This window comes from Delphinapterus leucas, chromosome 11, assembly GCF_059928025.1.
Source record: "Delphinapterus leucas isolate spDelLeu-1000000601 "Yukka" chromosome 11, BTC_Dleu_Yukka2, whole genome shotgun sequence".
NCBI lineage: Eukaryota > Metazoa > Chordata > Mammalia > Artiodactyla > Monodontidae > Delphinapterus > Delphinapterus leucas.
In genome coordinates, this window is record NC_143139.1 from 88,662,747 (window position 1) to 88,688,242 (window position 25,496).

The window sequence follows — 25,496 nt, forward strand, 5'->3', positions numbered from 1 at the left end:
TGGGTGCATGTATATTTATAATTGTTATATCTTCTTCTTGGATTGATCCCTTGATTATTATGTAGTATCATTCCTTGTCTCTTGTAACATTCTTTATTTTAAAGTCTATTTTATCTGATATGAGTATTGCTACTCCAGCTTTCTTTTGGTTTCCATTTGCATGGAATATCTTTTTCCATTCCTTCACTGTCAGTCTGTATGTGTCCCTAGGTCTGAAGTGGGTCTCTTGTAGACAGTATATATATGGGTCTTGTTTTTGTATTCATTCAGTGACCCTGTGTCTTTTGGTTGGAGCATTTAAATCCATTCACGTTTAAGGTAATTTTTGATATGTATGTTCCTATTACTATTTTCTTAATTGTTTTGGGTTTGTTTTTGTAGGTCCTTTTCTTCTCTTGTGTTTCCCACTTAGAGAAGTTCCTTTAGCATTTGTTGTAGAGCTGGTTTCGTGGTGCTGAATTCTCTTAGCTTTTGCTTGTCTGTAAAGCTTTTGATTTCTCCGTCTAATCTGAATGAGATCCTTGCTGGGTAAAGTAATCTTGGTTGTTGGTTTTTCACTTTCATCACTTTAAATATATCATGCCACACCCTTCTGGCTTGTAGAGTTTCTGCTGAGAAATCAGCTGTGAACCTTATGGGAGTTCCCTTGTGTGTTATTTGTCATTTTTCCCTTGTTGCTTTTAATAATTTTTCTTTGTCTTTAATTTTTGTTATTTTGATTACTAGATGTCTCGGCATGTTTCTCCTTGGGTTTATCCTGCCTGGGACTCTCTGTGCTTCCTGGACTTTGGTGGCTGTTTCTTTTCCCATGTTAGGGAAGTTTTTGACTATAATCTCTTCAAATATTTTCTTGGGTCCTTTCTCTCTCTCTTCTCCTTCCGGGACCCCTTTAATGTGAATGTTGGTGAGTTTAATGTTGTCCCAGAGGTCTCTTAGGCTGTCTTCATTTCTTTTTTCTTCATTCTGTTCCACAGTGGTGATTTCCACCATTCTGTCTTCCAGGTCACTTACCCATTCTTCTGCCTCATTTATTCTGCTATTGATTCCTTGTAGTGTATTTTTTATTTCAGTTGTTATGTTGTTCATCTCTGTTTGTTTGGTCTTTAATTCTTCTAGGTCTTAGTTAAACATTTCTTGCATCTTTTCGATCCTTGCCTCCATTCTTCTTCCAAGGTCCCGGATCATCTTCACCATCATTATTCTGAATTCTTTTTCTGGAAGGTTGCCTATCTCCACTTCATTTAGTTTTTTTTTTTATTGTGGGGTTTTATCTTGTTCCTTTGTCTTGGACATAGTCCTCTGCCTTTTTATTTTGTCTATCTTTCTGTGATTGTGGTTTTCATTCCACAGGCTGCAGGGTTGTAGTTCTTCTTGCTTCTGCTGTCTGCCCTTTACATGTGCACTTTCATTTAACTTTCCCATTAGCCCAATGTAGTATATATTAAGGTATATTTCTGTGTTCATTTTGCAGACAAGGTTCTGGGAATTTAAGTGATTATTTGCTCAAAGTCTCATAGTTGATAACTTTCAGAGACAAAATTCAAGTCCTAGGTTTACTCCAAAGCTGGTGCATGCTTGTTTAGACTATATACTTAGATGCTATTGGAAAGGGAGGTGAGGGATTAAGTAGTTGGAATTCCAAGGGTATCTTTTTTAATGACATATATTGGTGTTTGCTTTCTTCAGTAATTGCAGTATCTTTATGGCATGACATGAATTTATGGACATGGAACTCCAGGCAACTTATACCTGCAGAGAATATGAGCTTAATTTACAACAGCTAATGTTTTCACTACCATCCAGGAACCCAATTAGGTCTTAAATGCATGTCACTCCTCTTCCCAAAGCCCTCCAATGGTTTCGCATCCCACTCTGAGTGAACACCAGTCTCACAATGGCCCCCCAGGCCCTGTGTGTTTGTCCTCTCCCACCCTTACTTCCTGGTCCTCATTGCTTGTTACTTTTCCCCAGCCCACTCTGTTCCAGCCCTCCTTGCCTTCTTGCTAATCCTCTAGGCTGCCAAGGATTCTCCTGTCTCAGGGCCTTTGCATCGGCTGTTTCCCACATGTCCACGTGTCTCACTCACTCCCTTACTTCAGGTCTCTGAATTTATCAGGGAGGCTTTCTCTGACCACCCTTTAACATTACAAGCATTCTCTCTCCCCACAGCTTTCACAAATCTTAAAGCAGCCCCTTTCTCCTTGCCATGAGGAGAAAATAGACCTTCCTAGGAAAAAACACTTCTCCTTCTAGGATATAGAAAGCCTTAAAACAGCCCTTCAGGAACAGCTTTAGAAATTGTTACTATCAATTCTTCCATTTTTCAGATGAAGAAAGGAAGCTTCAGTGAGGGGGAAATGACTTAGTCAAGAATGAGAAGCTGTGCAGAGATGGGTCTGGGAGGAGAATGCAAGCTCATTTATGTATTTATTTAACAAATATCTGTTTAGGATGTACTACATGTTAGGATCTTGAATAAAAACATTTTCAGTTCTTACCTACCTCTAGAGCCTACAGCCTTTCAGCTTTATTGAACAAGTCATTACATAAATGTGAACTTAAGCTGTGACAGGTGTTGCAAGGGAGAAATACTTGGTGCTATGGGAACATAGTTTGGGGGCTTGACAGGGAGCTCAGTGAACACTTTCTTGATGGAATGGTGCTAAAGCTGAGAATGGAAGAATGAGTGACAGGCAGCTGCTGGAGGAGCAAAGGGCTTTTTAGGCAGTGGGGTAGAGTGTGTGTGAGAAAAAGTTAGAAATAGAGGTAGACGTTGGAGTCTGCAGCACCCTCTAAGCCATGATAAGAAATTTTATCTTTATCCTAAGAAATACTGCAAGATTTATCTGATTCCTGTTTCTATTCCTTGCCTTTAATCGCATTGTCAAATAACGTTAAGGATAAGTAACAGAGGAGACAGATTCAATTTCTATTTATATCCACGGACCATCCAAAGGGCAAAAAATAAACTTGGAGAAACATTCCTTCAGTCTCTTGCCACATCCTACTTTCCTGGCCACCTAGGCAGTCAAATGCCTTCTGTTTCTCTGCAAGCCGGATTTGTGTGTACACAGTAAACACACACAAACGCTTTATATGTACTTCTTCATTTTAGCAAACAATGTCTTTTTTTTATTATGTTGTGTACCTTTTTGTGCATTTATTAGCTATTTTCTTCTTTTTTTGAATTTTATTTATTTATTTTTTATACAGCAGTTCTTATTAGTTATCTATTTTATACATATTAGTGTATATATGTCAAGCCCAATCTCCCAATTCATCCCCCCCGCCCCTGCTTTCCCCCCTTGGTGTCCATACAGAAAACAGTGTCTTGACATTCCTGATACAGGGATAACAGAGCTTATTCTGACTCATCTCATTTAGTTCCAATTAGTTTATCTACTTGGGTCATTTGATCTGCAATTACTTGCTCTCAGGGTGCTGAAAATAATGCCCACCCTGACTTCTCCAAATGATGGCAGTACAATCGAGAGGTCTCTCCTGGTGTTCCATTCTCTGGTTCCAGAACATAGAGAAGACCCAGGAGCACCGTTATTAGCCACTTTGAAGGTCTGTGATATAAGCTGCTTGCCTGGTTAAACATTGCTCTTCTGTAAGAACCATGTGTTTCCCACATCTGGGGCCCCTCTGAGAGCTAGCTTTCTATATGCAAATCAACCAGTTCAAAGCTCACTCTCCCTGCCACCTCCTTTATCAAGCTCTTATACTCTGAGCCCCTTCTCTGCTCCAGTCACCACAGGGCCAGGTACCAGACAAGAAGAGAAAGCCCTTACCCTAGAACCCACTGAAATTATTCAAACTAACCAATCCTAAGCCTGCTTACCTTGTCTCACCTGTTGCCTCCCCTGGGGATCACAGTAAGGGCTCTTGCCCACTTTTTTGTCCTCCTCCTTCTGCCTCCTGACCAATCCTAAGCCTGCTTACCTTGTCTCACCTGTTGCCTCCCCTGGGGATCACAGTAAGGGCTCTTGCCCACTTTTTTGTCCTCCTCCTTCTGCCTCCTGACCAATCCTGGTGCTTCCCATGTGGCCCCGCATGGTGTGCTGGCCCCCTCCTCTTGGGAACTGTGAGTAACAAACTCTCTTTTCAATGACAGTCATCTCCTGATCTGTTGGCCTCATCATACCTGAATAATAAAACCTCCATTTTAAAACCTCTTCCTCAGACTCTCTTCTTTCATTTCCTTCTGAGAAATCCCATGTGAAATCCCTCTGGTCTCCTCAGGGCTTCTGCTAGTGGAAAGGCAAGGATTCTGGAGCCTGGCAGACCTGAGTTGACCACCCTGCCACACCCCTTACCAGCTGCAAGACTGTGGGCTTTTGCTTCACCTCCTTGACCCTTACTTCCCATGCACAGAAAGGAGGATCACAGCATCGGTGTCACAAGGCTGGTTGAGGATTAAATGAATAATGCAGGTCCTGCATCTAGCACAGGACCCAGGACATGGTGGCTGCGTAATGCACGTTAGTTCTCTCCTCCTGTCATCTAGAGCTTCCTTTGCTGTCTGCTTTCTGCCTGCCCGTTTTTCGTTGTTGTTCTTGTTGTTCAGTCAACTAGGAATCTTGAAGAAAATCTGTGGATGACTTATTGTAAGCTTTTCAACCTTTGCTTCCTTTATTTGTTAACCTCCAGCCAACCAGAGCCTTTTATTTTCCCCTTCATAAGCCCCCTGCCAACTCTGACATGTTCTGAGTGTGCGTTTTTGATGAAATGCTTGGACCCAACACTCACTCCAGCTGCTTCTCTCTTGCGAATGGCTTGTCCAGGAGTTATCCCAAGAGCCCAGGACATGGACTCAGGCCTGGGTTCCAGTGCTGACTCTGCTTCTTATGTATGACCTGGGCACTTTGGTTAACCACTTTAAGCTTTATTGGGTTAAAAATGTACATGCTGCCTATATCTCAGGACTGTTTTGAGAGGCAGATGGATGATGTATATGAGAAGTGTAAAGTGATGTAACACTACGAGGGACTATAATTAAAAATACAAGAGGCAATTGGGGTTGGACCTCTGTTTTTCCTCTTCTGTGTATCTTGTACTTCCCCCTCTACTTCCTGGTATCCCTATATCCTGCCCCTACCATCCCAGGTCTCTCACTGCTCAACCCTTCTCTTCTCCCTCCCATCCCTACCCCGCTGGTGGCTCTGAGCCCAGACTTTCCTTTCTGGGGGCAGAAAGAATCCTTGTGAGAGGGTCAGAGAAACAGGGAAAATAAAAGGAAAAGAAAGGATCAACTTTGTGTGTGTGTGTGTGTGTGTGTGTGTGTGTGTGTGTGTGTACCTGCTATGTCCCAGTTTCTATCTCACATAAACTTCTTAGCCCTGAAAGGTAGGGATCCTTAGTGGTATCACTTTACAAATGACGACATGGAGGCTCAGAGAGATGCAATGACTAGTTGGGAAGTAGCCCATCCTTGATACAAAATGAGATCTTTTTAAAGTCTGAGCTCTTGACTCCTATGGTATCTTGCTCCCCAGGCAATACATATTTATTGAGCATCTACTATGTGAGGGGCACAATGCTAGGTGCTAGAATATTGTTTCTTTCTAAAGAGAAACAACTTCCAAAGGACCACCCTCAGGCTGTATTATAAAAATGATCCCTTTCAGCCAATACAGGAAGGAAACATCTTCCTTGGAGCAAGTATGCTTCCTGGTATTCATTTCTTTTCATACTTGACTCTGACCATTTCTGTGGGTTCATCTCCTGTACTAAACAGTGAGCTTCTTCTCTGCATCTTCTTTCGATGCCCATGGGGCTGAATCCAGCACACACACAGTTACCACTGAATGTCTGTTATTACATTTAATTAAGGAAAAAGGAACGTCTCCACCCACCCCAGGAAGAGAAGGAACACAAGGGAACGGGAGAGAAGATGGTGAAGAAAGAACTGGGTGGGGGGTAAAAATGTCTGAGATAGGATGAGAGAGATTTCTCCTTTCAGAAATGTAAGTGTTCTCAAAATGAAATGTTAGTGTCCAGTGCATGTTGGCACCACACCTGGCATGGCCCAAGCCTGGCATTACCCAAAGTAAGAGCCCTACATTCTCTGAGACACCCTGGAATTTGCAGCAAATGTGTACTGAGCTCCCCTTTGTGCCAAGGTGCCAGTGATGGGACACAGCAATGCCCCTTTCTCCTGAGGAGTGTCCAGTCTAGCCTGGAGAGAGGAGGGCCATGACGATCACTTGGTCATGCCAACCAGAGGTTCCTCCACAGGATGTTGTCATTGATTTGCTCACAGTTTTTTGATTTTATCTTCTATCTCGATGAAGGTTTTGTAATGTCTAAACTTCCGAGAACAAAGAGAATTGGGACTTTTGGAAGTGCTCTGGGGTTCTGTCTTAGACCCTAGACTCTTCTTTATCTACTCCTTAGGTGATCTCAGACTACTGATGACCAAAGGCATTGGGACCATTTTCCTAGGTCCCAAATTCAAATTGTGATTCAGAAGTGGCTCTTAGAGAGTGCGTGGAAAAGGTTGTTTCCTTCATAAAAATATCAAAAAGAAAAAAATGAGCCAAAGTCAAGACATAATATAAAACAAAATGAAAGAAGAAAAAAAAAAACCCCAACGCTGCAGTTGATTCTCAAATTTTAGTCAGGTGACCATATATCCAGTGTTCTGTCAGTGTGTCCAGGTGTGAAGGAAATGATAAGACTCTGTCTTAGCAGGATGGAGGGAGAGGGTCCCCCGCCAGCTTTGAAGAAGTAAACTGCCATGTCGTGGAGAGGACCACGTGGCATGAAATGACGGGTATCACCTAAGAGCCGAGGATGACCTTGGGCCAACAGTCAGCAAGAAAGTAGGGATCTCAGTCTTACAACCACAAGGAACTAAATTCCTCCAACACTGAACTTGAAGGAGGACTCCAAGCTCCAGATGAGAAACAAAGTGTGGCTGACACCTGACTGCGGCCTGGTGAGACCCTCTCATCAGAGGGCCCAGCTAAGCAACTCCTGGACACCTGACCCATGGAAATGATTAGATAATAAATGTGTTAAGCCACCTAGTTTGTGGTAATTTGTTATACAGCAACAGAAAATGGACACCCCCCCAAAAAGAGATTAAATGCATAATGAGGGATCTGTTATAACTGTATGCCATTTCATCCCTGGTCAGGGAAGCAGCAGAGGTTAGTGGTCAAGAATGTAAACTCTGGGACCAACCTGCTTGGGTTCAGATTCCAGCTTTGTTACTGACTGTGTGACTTTGGGCAAATTACTTAACCTCTCTGTGCCTTGATTGGTCCCTTTCTAAGATGGGTCTAGTAATAGTACCTACCTTAGGTTACTAATTAAACTTAGTATTGAACTTACGAAATGTAGAACACTTAGAACTGTGACTGATGCAGAGCAAGTCCTACTCCAGTGCTTCCTACCATTAAACAATCTGTATCCAGAAACACAGATCAACTGCTTTATGTTATAGACAGAAACTGAGCTCCAGAGAGAGGAAGTGTTTTGTTCAAGGTCAGAAGAGTAGTTCTAAATTTACAAACTACATTTAATCCTGAAGGTAAAGGCTCAGAGAATCCATAGGCTGAAAATCATATTCTGTGTAATCTGTTCATGGGGAAATCCAGCCTAAATCAGGTTCGAGAAAAATGGGGCAGTTTCAGGCCTCTCCATGCTTGGTGGGCCACTTAGATCAGGTTTACCTTCTTGTTCTTCAGGCCAAAGATGTCCTTCTTCAGATGTGACAGAGACTCTCTCGTTGACCAAACGTTATTCTGAGCCCTCTCTTCACCTAGGTCCCCATCCTGTCTTTGGCTAGCCCAGCCCAGTCTTAGCAAAGAATTCTGCCAAATCATTTTAGTAAGAACCACCGCCCCACACCTTTGATATCTGAACACTCTTGGTATCTGAGCAAATTCTTCACCCCCTACCTTTAGATGTGTAAGTCCTTGACTTGTCTTGAGCAAGAATCCTGTTAAGTGGATTAAGAATCCCCCTACTCTTGATGTCTCCTCCTAGTAATTTTCCATACACCGACCTGCCCCCAGTTCTGCTTGTTGTCTACAGATGTCCCCTGTACTCAGAGTTGAACCCAATCTCTTCCCCCCTATTGTGATAGTCCTGACACCCACCACAATAGTCCTAAGAAAAATCTTCTGTACTGCTTTTAACAAGTGTCAATCAGTACTTTCTCTTTACCAAGTGTCATCTGTCTTGGAAGCCTTCCACGATCCCAGCCTGCAGTGAGCACCCTTCTGCCAAGCTTCCATCACATCCTGGGCTCCCTCCCCTTTATCTCCCTGTACGATGTTACTATTCATACACCTGTCTGTCTTCCCCACTAAACTGGGGTTCCATGAGGGCCAGAACTATGTCCTATATGTCTTTGAATTATTACCACTTGGCACAGTTGCTGAACCCTAGAAACTTTTTTTTTCTTTAAGTGAACAAATCAGTTACTTAAGTGAGGTTTCTGCAGGATCTTGTGATGACTGCTGGACATGCTATCAGGGCTTCACAGTATTTGGAAATAGCTGACTGATTCTTAAAGGTTGAAGAGACCATATTATGTACGGTCCATGGACCAGCAGCCTTTGCACCACGTGGGAGTTGCAGAAATGCCAAATCTCAGGCTGCATGTACTGAATCAGATTTTATTGAGATCCTCACAAGTGATTCATTAAAGTTTGAGAAGAATTGGTGTGGGCCAAAAAAGAAAAAAAAATACACACACACACACACCACACACACACAGACTTACACACACACACATACACATATCCCCAAAGACTAGGCTTATTCTTACTATTAAGTTTCTTTCGACAGCGAAGATTCTATAATCTCATGTTTATCTGAATCCCTGGGAAACAGTGCAGACAATTAACAATGTCTTGAGCTATGGGGCACACAGACCTGGGTTCAGTTTTCAGGACTCTTACTTAACCTCTGAGTTTCTGTTCCCTTGTCTTTAAAATGGGGATAATACTCACGTCATACTTTCTATTGATGGTTAAATAAAATATTGTTCAGCAAATGTTTGTTCCATTCCCTTCCTTCCAAGTTCTGGACTCACTGTTACCTGCATTATTGAGAATGGTTCATGACTACCAAGCAGCTGTAGGAAAGGATTTAGACTTTAAGGAGGGAACCCATGTGTCTCCCTTGTCTTTGTCTCCATACCCCATACCCATGTCACTTCCGTCCACCAAAACTGGAGAGAATAGTCCTTGGAGTCACAAAAATAGTGTTTGAGATGTGGTTCCCCCAATTACTTCATCTCACTGAGCCTTGGTTTCCTCATCTATGAAAAGAATAATCCTTCCTCTCATGAAATTCCAACAGGCAAGAGAAGCAAAAAAAGCTAGCCCATCAGCACATAAGTGCTCCATAAATGGTGGCTGTGGTTGGCTACAGGTAGCTCTGAACAATGTTAGAATGTGCAAAGTAGATCTGTTGTCAGAGGACGTGATTAAACTGGGGTCTTCCATTAGCCTTCTCTGCTGGATTAGACATAGGTTTTTATGTTTGCAGGTTTTATGTTTTATGTTCTAAATAACTCAGAGTTGATGAAACGCCCAAGCTCAGAATTGCCATTTGTTTTGGAATATATATAGGACACATTTGTTTTGGAATATATATAGGACACATTTGTTTTGGAATATATATAGGACACAGAGTGCATCACTTACGGAGATATTCCTGGGATTTTGGAATCTGAGAGTGACTAGCCTTGTGTGATGCAGTGACTGTGGACCAGCGAGAAAACAGAGACGTTTCTGGGATTTCTGAGGGGAGCCCTTTGTTTTGAGGCCAGATGGCCAAGCCGGTCTACATAAAGAGGGCTCTTGGCCCTTTTCCTTCAGGGGTGTTGGTTGTTGGGGGGTGAGAGAATTGTCTCTCACCTAGTTTCTAATCCTTTAAAGGTCTGAATACAAAATGTTTATCATAATATTCATGGGAAGGAAATCAAGTTGCTCACTTGGGGAGAGTGGAAATATTAATGAAATAGCTAAGGTGGGATCACAGATAATGAGGTTGGAGGAAGGTCTAGAACTGTTATTTTCTTGTAGATCTGGGAAGCTGAAAAAACTCAAAAGGTTCACATTTATATCCACACATAACATGCACCCATCTGAACACACAAAGTATTTCAATTAACGGATGTATCTTAAAAGCTGCTACAAAACTTGAAGCAGGTAGAACATGGTCACTTGTATTGTCAGGTAATAAGGCAACAGAGTGGGGTGAGTGATGTGTCCTATGACAGTATGCACTGCCGTAGGGTCCCACCTATGGGACCATCTCAGCAATGCACATGCATACACACTGATGGTGAACCTTCCGAGTCCTGGCTTCTTCACCATCTGCCATAAATGTTTATGTTACATCATACGCTATTGAATATTAATGCACTCAGAGTCACATATGCATATATATCTATTTTCTGAATTGCCCTGTATATGTGGACCTATGTCTCATTCAAAAGACTAAGGCAGCAAGACAACTGTCTGTACCCTTCAAAAATGTCCCTGTCATGAGGTGCAAAAAAGGACAAAGGAATTGTTCCTAATTAGAGACTACGGGCAACTAAGATGTAATATGTCTTGGACTGGATCTTGGAATCAGGAGTGGGGGTGAGGGATAGGAGTGATAGGGGTTACTGATGTTAAGACACTACTAGAACAACGGGCAAACTTTAAATGTAGACTGTATGGTAGACGATAGTACTGTAACAATGTTCAGTTTCTTGAATTTGATCACTGCACTGTGGTTATCGAAGGGAATGTCCTTGTTTCTTTAAAAAAAAATACATCCTAGAATATTCAGATTTAAAGAGGCATGACATATACAATTCACTCTCAAATGTTTTAGAAAAATATTATAGACAGAGAGATATGAAGCATATGCGGCCAAATGTTAACAATTTGTGAACCTAAATGAAGGGCATACAAAAGTTATTTGTATTATTCTTGCCACTTTTCTGCACTATAAGTTTAAAAATAAACGGTTTACATGAATGTAATATGGCGGAACTTATCTTGGTATTTGTCTTTTTACTTTTCAGCTAACTAGATAATTCTACACGACATGAAAATAGACTGCCTGGTTCACTGTTGTATTCACGTGCCCATCACAGAGTAGATGCTCAGTTGTGTGGAATACAGAAGAAGTGATAAAGAGCATGATGAAATTATTCTGATGCCACTGCAGCCCCGACTTTCTTCCTTCAAAACCACAGCAGCATAACTTACCCAGGAATCTGTTGAAGACTCTGCTCTGAGCAGGCCCTGTCAATCATTTTGTGACAGCGTTCCGGCCTCATTGACCAGTGGGAACCAAGTGGGAAACACTTCCCCAGCACTGACTGACATTCTTTCATTCCAGAAGATATTGTCTCTGAAGACTATCGAATGTGTTGGAATAAACCAATGACCAAATCCATCAAATATTTACAATCAGAAACCCTATATTCCTAAACTTTAATGGCATTAAATTGGAAAATAAACCCTTAGGATTAAAAAAGCAAGGGGAAAAAAAAAAGCATATCATCATGAACTACACGAAGATATGACTGGATAAGCCTGGCAGCCCAACTGATTTCTGTATCCTATGAGGAGGCAGCAGCGTACGGAGGAGAGACGTGGGTTTCTGATGGCAGTTGGATTTTGGTTCAAATCCCAGCACCTCCATTAACAACCTGTGTGATTCCGGGTAAGTAACGTTAATTTCTCTCAGGACCGGTTCCATTAGCTAAATAATGGGGATAATGATAAATACCTTCCTTATATTATAATGTTGCTGTGAGGACCCATCAGTGCCAACTCCCAGAGAAGTCCTGGCTCAGTAAATGGTAGCTCTTGTTATCTTCACCAAGAGGGTGCGGGAGCCGTGTCTGAGAGGGGATTTTAATCACGTTTCTTCCACTAACACAGAGCTCCCTAAAGGCCTGGTGACCACAAATGAAGCCTTAACTCAAAGACAGTAGAGTCTTTGAAAGGAACAGAATTAAAGTAGGGTCTGTCCTTTCATGATGGGGTACAAAGAAGCTATTAGTCAACTCGGCAAATACGTCCTCTGTAAATCAGCTCAGTGCGTTTGGAGAGCTCACTTGGAAGCAGCATGCTGATGAGGTCCAAAGGGGAGCTTAAAACTTAGTGTCTCTACCTGTGCCATGTAATCTAGGAAATAACCCAGGAGAAGCATTCAGAGAATCAGTTACTGCCCTCCTAGTTGATCTCAGCTGTCTAAATATGGTTATAGATTGCCCAGGTCTATTTCAAATGAATTTTGAGAAAGTCCATGAGCGTGGCAAGAATTGGAGCATCTAAGGAGGAGGGGTTGCTGTCTGGGCTGTGTGGTTATTGTTGGATGGTGAACGAGGACTTAGGAATCCCATCATCTTCCATAGGTTCAAATCCTCTTGTCCGCCAATACTTAGTATGTTTCTTTTCTACTGGGGAAGAGAGCATCGTTGCAGATTACGTGGCTTTGGATTTTAAAAAGTAGGCTTGGGTTTAAGTTCTGATTCTGCCATGTACTGACTATGTGCATTTGGGGGACTTACTGAATTTCCCAGAGCTCACTCAGTTTCCTCATCAATCAACAGTAATAGTCACTTTGCTGTTTTTGCCGCAAGGCTTCAATGAGCTACTGCATGCCCAGGGTCCTTTCACAGTGGTTACCCAATATATCTCAGCTCTCTCGGACACTGAATATTATGGGGGCTAAAGGAGAGAATCCTGTCCTCCCTCCCAACTGAAAGCCAAGATGGTTTTGGCTTATTTAAGCATGAAGACATCAGTGTGCCCCGTTCACGAGCGTCTTGTACCCTAGGGAACTGACACGAAGGAATCAGTATCTGTAGCAACTGTCTCTGCCCAAGTGGCTACAGCTCCCCACACACGAGCCGGGCTGGCCAAGTGCTGCTGCCCTCAATGTAAGTTCTGGGAATTCACGCTGTTGGTGCTGCACACCTCAGCCTCCACCGGCTTGGCAGCCTCTGTGTTGAACTCGGGAATCAGCCACGATCTGAGTTCTAGCCTTAAGTGAGACTAGCTTCAGAGTGTCAGGCGCCTGTCTTTGGGGAAATAGGATTTCCTCTTGTTGGTGTGGAAGTGTCAGTTTCTGGCTTTAATAAATTCAGCGTACGTGAAGCTACACCATCCTCCAATTTATATCTATTGTCTCAAAGTAATTAGCACCTTCCTTCATTCTCAGAGCTGACCCACTTCAGATGATAATAGATTATATGGTCACAACTATACCCACAGAAATGCACGTGAAGAAGCAAGGTGGCTGGGCGTGATTCAGGGGCCATGAAAAAATTTTAAAAATAAAAGGCTTTAGGGAATTAAAAATTGATTTTCAACACTGAGGAACTAGAGCTGTCAGCATATGAAAGTTTGAGTGCCTGTGCGTGTGTGTGTGTATGCACAGGGGAGAGGAAAAAGCAGTGGTGTGCGGGTAGGTGTTTAACAACCGGCTCTCAGGGTGGCAGGGCCCTGATTTGTGATGTTTTCTGATTTCCATGGTGTAAATACTCCAATCACGGATGATTTCACGCTACAAAGGTGATGTCTCTGTACACAGGAGTAGGAAAGAGATGTGCACAGTAAGTTGTCGTGAGCTGGTCTAAGCTGGCTCCCACACACCAATGGAAAAAGGAAACTTTAACATGAACTTTGAATACTTTTGTGATGTTTGGCTTTTTACAGTATTTATGTATAACTTTTGTAATAACAAATACTATATATGTAACTTATGTATGCGAGATATATATACACACACACACACACACGAGACATATACACACACACAAACTTATGCATATCTGTGTGAGGATCAGTCCTAATAGTTTTCCTAAATTTTTCAGTAAATCTGAGTGAATGCACGTGACTGCCTAACACATTGAGGGCCTCTCATGAATCAGGCTGCTGCTGCGGCGTTTCACGATTAACAGGACAGTCGCCACGGCTTCCCTTGCTGGCCCACATCTGCTACCTAAAACCTCTGGCCTTCAGTATTGAGACAGAAGCTGAATGGAAAATGTGAAAATGCTCTGAGGGTTGGAGCATGAAGTGAGATCTAACCTCAGGCAAAGAGAAGAAAGAGGTTCAAGTTCAAGCAATGAGAGAACACAACGGGAGAACAGAAAGTGTAAAGTTGCTGTTTACCGACTTTGCTCTCTACACGGAAGTGTGTCCGGTAGCTCCTTACAAGAGTGGGAGGGGGGTGGGGAAGAAACAGTCTGTACTTGCGTCTATCGATGCAGCGTTTGCTGGCCACACTGCAACTTGATGCAGACAGCCCGGCAGAGCCTGACTCTTGCCCTCATCAGTGTAAACACAACATTAACATTGAAGGTTCAAGAACATGGCTAAAAGGTCCAGTGTCCCTTCAATCTGTGTAACGGTAAAGGTGCTGGCCTACCCATGGATGGGTCCCCGAGGGAGCCTGAGGTCATGACCTCGTCCCAGCTGCAGCGGAGTGGACGTGTGAACACAGTGGAGCCCAACACATTCTTCCTGAAGTTCTCCAAACGGGCTTGTGAATCTTCAGGACTGGGCTCGAGTGAATTACGAAAGTTCTTCTAAAGGCCTGAGAGGTTCGTACCTTTCGCGTGCATGGAAACCGTCCCTTTAAAGCCCTGTCCCCATTGAATCAGTCACTGCCAATAGAAAATGTGACTGGTTGTAAAACAGCTGGTCTCTGTACTTCCATGGTCCCCATCGTAGCCCCTGGATTCTGGAGAGTAGGGAATTCAAGGTCATGGGGCCTCGGTGACCATCCCGAAGAAGGCGACCCATGTAAATGTTGGCCGCAGACTCCCGTCCTCCTTGCTGGGCCACTGCTGATAGAGGGATGTCAGCTAAGGCAGCTGCTTTCCCTTCAGAGCCTTAAAGGATCGGGTTTTCTAGTTGGGATTCCCAGACCAAAAATAAACAAATAAACAAAATCCCCCAAAACAAAACAAGAGTGACCTTGAGGATAAAGAACCGAGCAATCCCACCGCTAGGTCCTGCCGAGTACACTGTCCCCACTGGGTTTTCCCGAACAGTTCTGATCACTGGTGTGCCCTCCTTTTGGATACCCAGTTGAACTGCAGGGTGAAGAAGAAAGTCTTCTCTGATGAAGAGACACTTTTGCTTTTATTTCCTTGGATGGCTAACCCCTACACCCTGCCTTCTCTTTTTAAAAAAAAAAAAAAGCAATGAGAATGTCCTGAAGACCTGCCTGGTGGTGTGCCTTTGCGGAAGGATAACCCCCTTGCTCCCTCTCACCCTCTGTGTCCCATTCTTGGAGAGACCACATAGGTGGGCTGTTTTCCCACGCTCTGGGAATGATGGGTCATGGGCCAGAGAGGGACTGGCCGGATCCTTGTCCCAGATCTCCGTAGTGAGGGCAGCTTTGTTGGGCCAAAGAGACAAATAAAAACAAACCAAAAAAAGTGGTGCTCAATTTGAGTTTGAAGGCTGGGCCCCAAACAGCAAGTGGCTCTCCCCCTTGTAGAACGTCTCTCCCTTGTGATGGGCTTCTTGGTGCTAGCTGTTGTTCTCGGCCGTGAGATATTTGAGGGCGGCAAAGCCGTAGCGGCGGGACATGTCCTGCTGAAACTCTTCCTTCAGGGTTTTGAGACAGATGCGGTATTGCTTGTTGGACCGGAACTTGGTGATGTCGAAGCTAGGGGCGTGAGGCATGTGGATCATGTACGCGTTGGGCAGCACGATGAATTCATACTCCTGGAAGCAGACAAGAGCAGTGTGAGACCTGCAGAGCCCCCAGTGATGTATGATGAACACCCAAGCGGGTGGCCGCCTGACCAAGCGAAGGAATAAGTGGTGAATGACACCAGGAAGCAGGGCAGCACCACCATGTGGACGGGAGCAGTTCAGGGCTGTCTCCATGACCTTGGACACATTACCTGGCTTCTCTGAGCCTTAGTTTTCCCATCTATAAAGTGAAAGTAATAATACCCACCTTGAGAGACGACCAGTAATGTATGGAGAGTGCTGGGCAGAGCTTATGGCCCATAAAACTTTCCTGATTAAGTGTGAGTACACACCCACATGTTTGCTCTAGAATGACACAAGCCACAGGAGACTCTCTTGCTCGATTAAGTGATGTCTGCTTATGTGACTTCTCATAGGGTTTGATGGGATTTAACAGTCTCATCAGATTAGTACAAAAGGGGACAAAAAAGGAATGAGGAAAAAGATGCTCCACTGGACGGAGGCTCATCAAGAACTAAATTCTCAAAAACAAAACAGAAAAACCCCAACAAAAAACAAACAAAGGGCTTCCCTGGTGGCGCAGTGGTTGAGAGTCCGCCTGCCGATGCAGGGGACGCGGGTTTGTGCCCCGGTCCGGGAAGATCCCACATGCCGCGGAGCGGCTGGGCCCGTGCGCCATGGCCGCTGAGCCTGCGCGTCCGGAGCCTGTGCTCCGCAACGGGAGAGGCCACAACAGTGAGAGGCCCGTGTACCAAAAAAAAAAAAAACCCGACAAAAAACCCACCAAACTTCTCACCCACACAGCCTTACTATGAATCATCGTATGGTATCCTCCACTATTGCAGAATATAGATAGGAACTCAGATAAAAAATAAAATGCCTCTAAATAGCTAACACAGGTGACATAATTCGGGATGTGTAACTCAAAGGAGAACCAGCACAGCTGCACTCAGAATTACAATCTCTGGTTTTGGATAGAATGTCTGATAAGCTTTGGTCATCTAGTTTCCCAGCCCAGAGCAGATGAGCATAAACTCAAAGGGAAACCTCAAGATGGGGAAAGGTAGCTGTTACACGTGGAGGAACACTGACAGCAGCCAGAAATGACAGTTGATGGTGAGGAAGGAGTGGGAAAAACCATGAAAAGAAAATGCGAGAACTCCCAGAGCTTAGCTGTCTGGGATTTTTCACATGGGGACAAACAGCCCTACCGATCCCAACAGCTCCTACAGGTGTGGCTGGATTACCTGTCAGGTATGTACTCATTATCTCCCTAAATCACTAGAAAGAGTAAAATTATGTTTGGCAGAGCAAGGAAAATATGCAACAAATTTTCAAGAGTTCTGTCAAAATTGTCTAAAACAAAGCCCAGGTCTCAGTGCTGGAAAAATTAACTTTATTGAACCAGTTCACCTCACCACACTGCCAGATGCACGAATATTACAACATTTCTTTCAAGCAGAAGCTGAGGCAGACTCAGCATTTCTGTTTGTGAGCAGCATTGGAGCACCTCCAAGACTGAAAAAATGGACACTAAAGGTCGTGCTCTCCGTTGTTAAATATGGAAACCATTCCATAACCTTCTATCTACATCCGTGGTTTGCAACCCTAGAGGTTTATTCAAATCACCTGGGACTGTTCTCAAACACACTGGAACTGTTGGAAAGTTCTCCAGGTGACTCAGGGCAGCCAGCACCGAGCATCCATTGCTTTTTCTGAATTCAGGATGCTCCTGTTGAGAAATATTTACACTGTGCTCCAAGAGGAGGTGCCTTGGAGAATAGCATACAGAGAGACCAAAGGGTGGGGTTGAGGGGCCTAAGCATCCTTCTCCTAACTGAACCAGAATAGCTTTGCTTTTGTTTGTTTGACACAGGGGCTGCCAAGCTGTGGTGTGTCTGGCCGGCTGCATGTTCTTTAATAAATAAAGTTTTATTGGAACACAGCCACGTCCATTCTTTAGATACTGTCTACAACTGAACGACAATGGCAGAACTGAGTAGTTGAAAAAGAAACTTGCAGGCCCCACAAAGCCTCCCAAATTTACTATCTGGTTCTTTGGAGAAAAGCTTTGCAGACCCCCGGTTTAACCTATTCGAATTCTGCGGAGATTTCTTTTGAAGTAGGTGCTCAATTAAGTATTAGTTGAATGAATGAAAAGGTTTCATGATTAAATACAGCCTGAACATCTTCACTCTTTTAGTTACAGGGTAGAATACATAGCTGCTTCTCAGCTGCGTGCTTTGTGTCATTTATACCGAACTGCCAGAATGCTTTGTGTCAGTTACATGACTCACAGGCTGAGTGATGAATGGTCATCATTTGCTTGCCTTCGTCACTGGGTTGAATGAGGATGAGGGGGTGAAGTGGTTTGTCACAGGACACTCACATGTGCCTGAGTCCTGGCTGGGAACCCAACTGTCTGTCACCCCAGGGAGAAGAAAGAGAACAGTTTGGGAATCAACAGCCCTGAGGGTGAGTACTGTCACGTTCTCACTCTAGATCCCTGAACACGCTGTGTTCCTTCTCTGGTCCCCGCGTCTCATCTCCAAGGCCCTTCCAGCTTTAAGATCCAGGCCTCCCCTTTCCCCACAGCACCGGGTCCATGACGTCCCACTCTTCTCACCTGGGCATCCAGTTCCATGATGTGAGCCACCTTGTTCCAGCCAAAGCCCACAAACCTCCGGTCGTACTCAGGGCAGTCCCGTCTCACGACAACATACGGCTCGAAATCGGCCTCCCACTCAACCCGGTAAGGTGTGGTGGCGGTCCGCCACTTGGCAAAGTTTGTGGGCGCGTGGCCTTTAGTCCAGACGTGGTACCTGGGACACGTGGAGAAAAGCCACTGAGTGGAGGGAAGGAAGCTCAGCTTTCCAAATGCTGCTGGTTTGGAGGACGAAGAGCTACGTGCTGATATAGTCCTTGTTGTGGGTTGCATTTTGTCCCCCACCCCCCTAAAAGCTATGTTCAAGCCCTAACCCCTAGTACCCGAGAACGTGACCTATTTGGAAAGAAGGTCTTTGCACATGTATCAAGTTAAGAAGAGGTCACAGTGGATTATTGCAGGGTCTAATCCAAAGGCTGGTGTCCTTATAAGAGGAAATTTTGGATACGGAGATACACAGGAAGAATGCCATGTGAAGATGAAAGCAGAAATTGAAGTGATACACCTGCAAGCCAAGGAACGCCAAGGATTGCTGGCAACCACCAGAAGCTGGAAAGAGGCACAAAAGAAATCTTCCCTAGAGCCTTTGGAGGAAGCCAGGGACCACCATCACCTTGAGTTTGGACTTCTGGCTTGCAGAATGGTGAGAATAAGTTTCTGTCACTTTAAGCCACCCAGTTTGTAGTACCTTGTTACAGCAACGAATACAGTCCACCATCTACATCCTTTACTAATGAAGAGGCTATCACTGTGAAAGGGTACGTGACTTTCTGGAGTGCTCTCTGTCGTTTATATGGAATTGCATGTTAGTCTGTAATAGGGTCATTCCTACCAGGGACCATTGTGGAAGGCAGAAGACTCTCTTCTGGGTGACCCTGCCCTTGTGTAATGTTCTCCCTCTTGAGGCAGAACCTGTGACTATGGTATCACCTCCGTGATGATGCTACACTATAGGGCAAAAGGGATTTAGTACATGTAATTATGGTTGCTCATCAGTGGGCTTTAGGTTAATTACGAGGGCGATTATGGGGGGTGGGCCTCACTTAGTCATGTGAACCTTTAAATCTGAGTCTGGAAGAAGCAAAAAGCCATGCGTGAGATGCCTATGGGGGCCACATGGCAGTCCTACAATGACAAGGAAAGGAATCCTGCCAACGACCATTGAGCCTGGAGGAGAACCATACACTCTAGGGACAACTGCAGCCTTGCCCACGCTTTGATTTCAGCCAAATGAAACCCGAAGGAGAGAATCCAGCCATTCCATGCTTGGACCTCTGACCCTCAGAGACTGTGAGATAATAAATTTGTATTGTTTTGAGCTTCGAAACTTGTGGTAGTTTGTTATATAGCAATAAAAATGAATACAACCATGGAACAATAATGATAATAAGCCAGTATTTAGTAAGCACTTACTCTATACTGGTTATATTGTACATGCTATACCTATAGTTTTAAATTCTTATTACGTGCCCAGTGTCAGGTTACAAATAGCAGTGGCGGAGTTGAGATTCAAACCTAGGCAGCCTGGCTCAAGGGCCAGGACCTTTAACCACGATGCTGGGTTACCTCTCTTATATGTCACTGTCACCACACTCTCTGGCCTATATCTAGAGCAAGTAGTCAATGGCTGTGCACTAAGTTGAACAGATTAATGAATGAATGAGCACTCTAAAAACCTGAGAGGTACCTGAGACAGAAGCCAGTTAGTGGGGCAGGAATGTGCCTCTGTAAGCTCCAAAGAGATGGCAGGAGGCCAAGGCTCTAGTGAAACAGCAGATGGGGCCCAAGAAAAAGAACATTCTAGAAAGAAAAGCTTCAGAAAATGCCCCAAGAAACCTACTGTGAGACCAGTAGACAATGGTCTCCAGGACTTGCTTTCTGAGACCATCCTCAGCCTCCAGACATAGTGATGAGAGAGATTTCCTGGGTACACCTTGTGGGATGTTGCTTAGAGGAGATGCGGGGCACTCCGCTTTGAGTAGAGGTTCTCCAACGTGAGTGTGTATCAGAATACCCTGGAGGACTATTTTCTAACAGATATCTGGGTTCCACCCCCAGAGTTTCTGATCCAGTAGGTCTGGGGTGGGGCTTCAGACCTGGCATTTCTAACAAGCTCCCAGGGGACGCTGATGCTAGTGGCCCAGGGACCACACTCAGAACCGCTGCCCTGGAGGATGGATGTGTAGGTGTGTGGGTGATTTCTCATTCCAGGTGCAGTGTGGAGTAGGTTTCAGCTGTTAGGAGGCTTAAGAGTTCATCATTTGGAGGGAAGGTGACAAAAGCAATTTCTCGGAGGGAAGGTCTGTAATTTAGCACTTGGCATGGTGGCTTGCAAGCTGTTGGCCAGAGCAGCAATCACGGACACAGCAGGCCAAACCCCAGCTCTCAGGCCCACGGACTTGGCCTTGAAATGAGTTCTTAAATAATCTGGGGATGGAGAAGGAAGGAAGGATGTCTTGAAAATTTGCTGGATGGTCAGCCATCAGGCTATGGCATCTAGAGTCTCTATTTTTGCATGCGTCTTCAAACACTGGTAAGAAAATTCAGGACTTGATCAGTGGTACTTCAGTTAAGAGCACAGGCTCTGTAGTTCCTCAGACCTGGGCTGAATCCAGGCTCTGTCACGTACTGGCTGTGTGGCCTGGCAAGTTATGTAGCCTCTCAGAGCCTCGGTTTCTTTATCTGTAAAATGGGGACAACATATCTGCCTCATGGATTTGTTGTGAGGATTAAAGGAGCTGATCACAGTGCCTGGCACTCAATAAATGGTAGTTATTGTTTTTTTTCCAAAAAGAAAGGAGGATTGGTTGGTGGGGTATTAACTCTTTGAGGCTACTTTCCAGAATTCTGGAGGGAGGAAGAAGGCTGGAGTTTGAGTCCTGGCTCCCCCAGGACCCCTCCACTCCTCAGTTCCTTTATCTGTATAAAAGGTGAAAAGGGAGCATCGCTGAATTGTTGCATGAATAACCTACCTGATAAAATTATTTCACAAAATAATGTTTGAGAAAACCTTCCAGAAACTTCTAGTGACTTAATAGTGGTATGAAAGCCTAAGTTATTATGATCTTTCCAATAAAATTCAGATTGCCTAGAAATGTATGTTCTTTAGCTCAAAGGAAGTGTTGAGCATTCTTACACGGTTCAAAAGGGAGGTCTCTCTTTAAAACGGAAGCAGAAGGAGGGCGCAGCTCTCTCTTTCTTCCAACTGCTCTGTCAAGAGACCGAGCACGATTCCTACTCCCCCGCCCAGGGGCGCTACCCTTAATGCTGTAGCCTGTCCCCTGCAGACAGAAGCCATCAGCACCTGTGTTATCCTGCAGACTCTCTGGGCCCTTTGGACAGGTGGAAGGGTAGCTCTTCTGCAATGTTTCTGCAGGACATAGGGTTCTAGGAAATCAGGGAAATGAAAGGTTTGTTCGAAACTGTCACTCGGGCAACAGGAAAGTTAGCTGCCACATCTGTTGTGTCCAACCTTGGAGTCACCTTGATGACTTGAGTGGTTGAAGCTACTGCTGCCCATCCCAGGCCCGAGGACCTCGGAGAACAGACCACCCACAAGAAAAAGGGAGACAGCCTCCATTGCACTAACATGGCGAAACACGCTTACCAAATGACTGAATGGACAAACAAATCAAGAGAGGAATCAGAGCCGGGAGACGGGAGCGGAACTTAAACTGAGTAAAGTAGGAAAAGAAATAAGCTGACTGCCCTGCCCAGCGTTCCTGTCGTTGCACGTGGACACACAGGTCGATCACACGTGTACAAAAAGCGCATGGCACGTGGGAAGAGAAGACAACACTCCAAGCACACAGTGTGGGGCCAGCAGTGCTTATTTTTGGCCTTAAAATGGTCTAATGCCATGACAACTGTCTGGGCCAGCAGCTCTGGAGCCTGGGTTCCCAGGAGCGAGAAGGGCTTCAGGCTGCCCCTCCCCCAGGAGGCGGCAGTGAGGGCCACTCACCTGAACGTGAAGAGGGTCCCCATGTCCAGCATCGACAGCAACTCTGCCTTCGACTTGGGGAAGGAGAGCCGGTAGCGCAGCGTCTCGAACGCAGGGACTATCGTCACCTTCTTGGTGTTGGCAAGGTCAAGCTGGATGACAGACTTCCTGGAGAGTGGGCAGGAAGAGAGACAGGGTCCCTGTGATGCCAGGCAGAGGCCTTCCCCATGGGACGGAGTGGAGGTGGTTGGCACAGGGAGGGGTCAGCCTCTCGGGTTAAAGATGGGGGATCCGAGGCCCGGGGAGGCCAGGTAGCTGGTTCAACGCCACTCGGGAGCCCTGCTGTCTCTGGACCAGAGAGCGGAGTCTCCTGGAGAGTGAACAGAGAGGCTGGGGACCCTCCCTCACTTTCATAGTGTGTGCCCCTGTCAGAGACGAGTGCAAAAGCCAAGCGTCCGGGATGCACAGGGTTTGGAGATCTGCCCACTTGCTGGGTCCGCTGGGTCGGCCACACGCTCCCAGTGCACCACTGGCCATGGGAGAGTTGGACGTAAAGCTAATGAGGTGATCGCCAACTTGGGCATTTGTGGGTCCCGTCTCTGTGACTCTTCCATCCTTTCCCTCCTTCAGATCCTGAGCCTTCAAAATGGCCAGCCACACCCCACGCAGCCAGCAGCCGATGCGCCAGAGCTCTGCTATCCCTCATCCTCTCATTCACTCCTGGCCTTTGAGCCTGGCCTTCTGCTCCTCTGACCCATGTCCTGCCTTATGGATTTATCTGCCATGGCCCAGCTCTGTGGCCAACCTTTGAAAGAGAGAAAGGCCCAGAAAGGCCAGTGCACGAGGCTTGTAATGAACACAGACAGGATTTGAATCCTGGCTCTGCCGCTTTAGGAGTCTTGCCATATCGTACAAGTGATTTAGCTTCTCATGACCTCAGGTTCCTCCCTAAGATGGGGCAATAATAACTTGCCCCTGAGCTGCTGTGGAGACCGGACAAGGTAACAGAAATACTAGTACTGTTTGGTACACCTGGCACATGGCAGGCTGGAAGCAACAAATGGTCCCTATTACACTGCAGTGCTGTCCTATTCCCTGGCTTCACCTTCCAGCATCTCTTTGGCCGTGGCTTTGATACTTCATGCAGGCTTCCTGCTCAGACCACTGACCCTCAGGTCTCAGGCCAGCCTGGGCCGTCTGCCCGTTATCTCTGAGACAAAGAAAGCAGCCTTCCTTGGGGTAATGCGAGGCGTTGAAGGCATTTTGCAAAAATACCGGAAGCAGCAGCCCTCCAGAGCAATACAACTGCTTACTGCTTGAAGTCACTTTCACTCAACAGGACTCTGAGCCTGTGCCTACGCAGGGACTGGGGCTGGTCTGCAAAGAGCAGTCACCCTACGAGGAAGTAATATGTTAGCCCTGGCCAGCGTGGGACAAGAACAGAGCGGCCATCCAGGAAGACCGGCAGCAGGGTTTGGAAGCAACAAATGAGGGGGAACCCGGACCAGGTCAGGATAAGGACAGGTCTCGGACACCACTCTTGGTTAAGGGGTCTCACCAGCTCCCAGTGCAAAGGTGGTGGTTGAGATGGACTGGAAATTGACGTGGGAATCCTCCAAATATCAGTTGTAGTTCACTCTTTATAGTTATGCTTAAGTTAACTATATACCAAATAATATATGGGCCTCACGTCACTATTTCAGGGGAGATTTATAAACGATGACACCAAGATAGAATCTGGGTGAGCTATATGTAGCTGGTTGGAGGACCAGAGGTCTGAGTCACCCCGTTCTGGCCTGCATTTCTCTGTCTTCTCTAAGCAATGACTTCATACAAACACCCGAAGTTTCCTCACTGATGGCCAAGCATTCTCTTTCATATCAACCCTACATTGGACATGGGCAGAGCTGGAGCTCATTACCTTTCCCCCAGGAGAGGTATGTACCTTATTTACAGATATGGGTGTTAGGGACGGGACGTATGGGTCTAAAGAATACCCTTGGATCAAGATGGTGAAGCCCCTGGAGGGAGGAGGATGTCCCAGCACTGATGGGTGGTTGCCATTCGTTCAACAATCACCGAGCACCTACTCCGTGCCAGGCACTGTGCTTGGCACTTGGAAATACAGAACAAAACATCCAAAGTGTCTTCCCACCTGGTGCTTACGTTTTCATCTGAAATGTCTCAGGATGCTTAAGGCCCAAGGGCAAGTGTCTCTAAATTGGGGCTCTAGATTACATTTGCAGCTAATTATTTGAAGATATAACTGCTATGGAAATGGAGTGGGAGGCTAGGAGGGCTGAACTATGAAGGGAATGGTGAGGTGTACACACATACACAATAGATGTAGAGATCTATGAACATGGAGGTCTCTATATAAACCCCAAATTGCTATTAGTCAAGGTTATTATAGAAGCCACTTCTTGGAATAGAAAATAATTCCCTCTCTCATGGTCCCCGTACATAGTCGGCAGCTCTGAGCTATGCTGACATGTGAAGACCTGGCCAGGGCCGGGTGTTCAGGGGTAGACACTTGGGCTGAGCAAATTAGTTTCTCACTCTTGGAAATCTGAACAGATGCAGAGACTGGAGATCACAGAGCTGACTTGCACTAACATCAGGCAACACTCAGAGGTTTCTGAACTTCTACTGCAGAGTGGCCTGGAGCTGCCCAGGGTTAATTACGGTCTCAAGTATTGGTTTTCCAAATCCTACTTTGATTCCATAAGATAAACCATTCAACATTTTCCCCCCTTTGATTTCTTTTCAGTTTAATTAAGTGCCTAACACTGGTTTCTGTTGCTTGCAACAAAACCACCAATATATTGCAAGGTCCAGAGTAAGCAGACCCGGTCAGCAGCATGCCCTACAAAATTGAGTCCCAGAAAACCTTATTTCCCTCTGCACAGGGAGCATCAGACTCTCAAGTGTTTTCTGCAAATTCCCTTTAATCTCGCTAAAACACAAAATGCCATGGAGATGGATTTGTCGCTAGATAAGTCCGTTTCAGCCTCAGTTCAAGGAGGCTTTGATACCGATGTCCTGAATGGGTCTCATTATGAAGTTGTTTCAGCAACAAAGTGGTTTCAGGGCACCGACTCTGAGCACATCTGTTCCTTGAGACCGTAAATGGCAGCCTGGGCTTTCCTGGGCTGTGTCCTGCTGGCATATACTACCTTGG

At 45.4% G+C, this 25,496-nt stretch overlaps 1 protein-coding gene across 2 annotated transcripts in view; it reads right to left on the reverse strand.

The window, feature by feature from the left end:
• Window positions 1-15,420: 15,420 nt before the first annotated feature.
• The window catches only part of LARGE1 (LARGE xylosyl- and glucuronyltransferase 1), a 590,997-nt gene continuing 580,921 nt past the window's right edge, over window positions 15,421-25,496 (reverse strand). For both annotated transcript variants that reach the window (XM_022599798.3, XM_089921262.1), the window contains 3 exons: window positions 22,337-22,483; window positions 18,337-18,532; window positions 15,421-15,719 (listed from right to left, as the gene is read on the reverse strand). In XM_022599798.3, coding sequence (XP_022455506.1) covers window positions 15,522-15,719; window positions 18,337-18,532; window positions 22,337-22,483 — 541 coding nt within the window. In that variant the 3' untranslated portion in view covers window positions 15,421-15,521. The remainder of the gene's footprint in view (window positions 15,720-18,336; window positions 18,533-22,336; window positions 22,484-25,496) is intronic.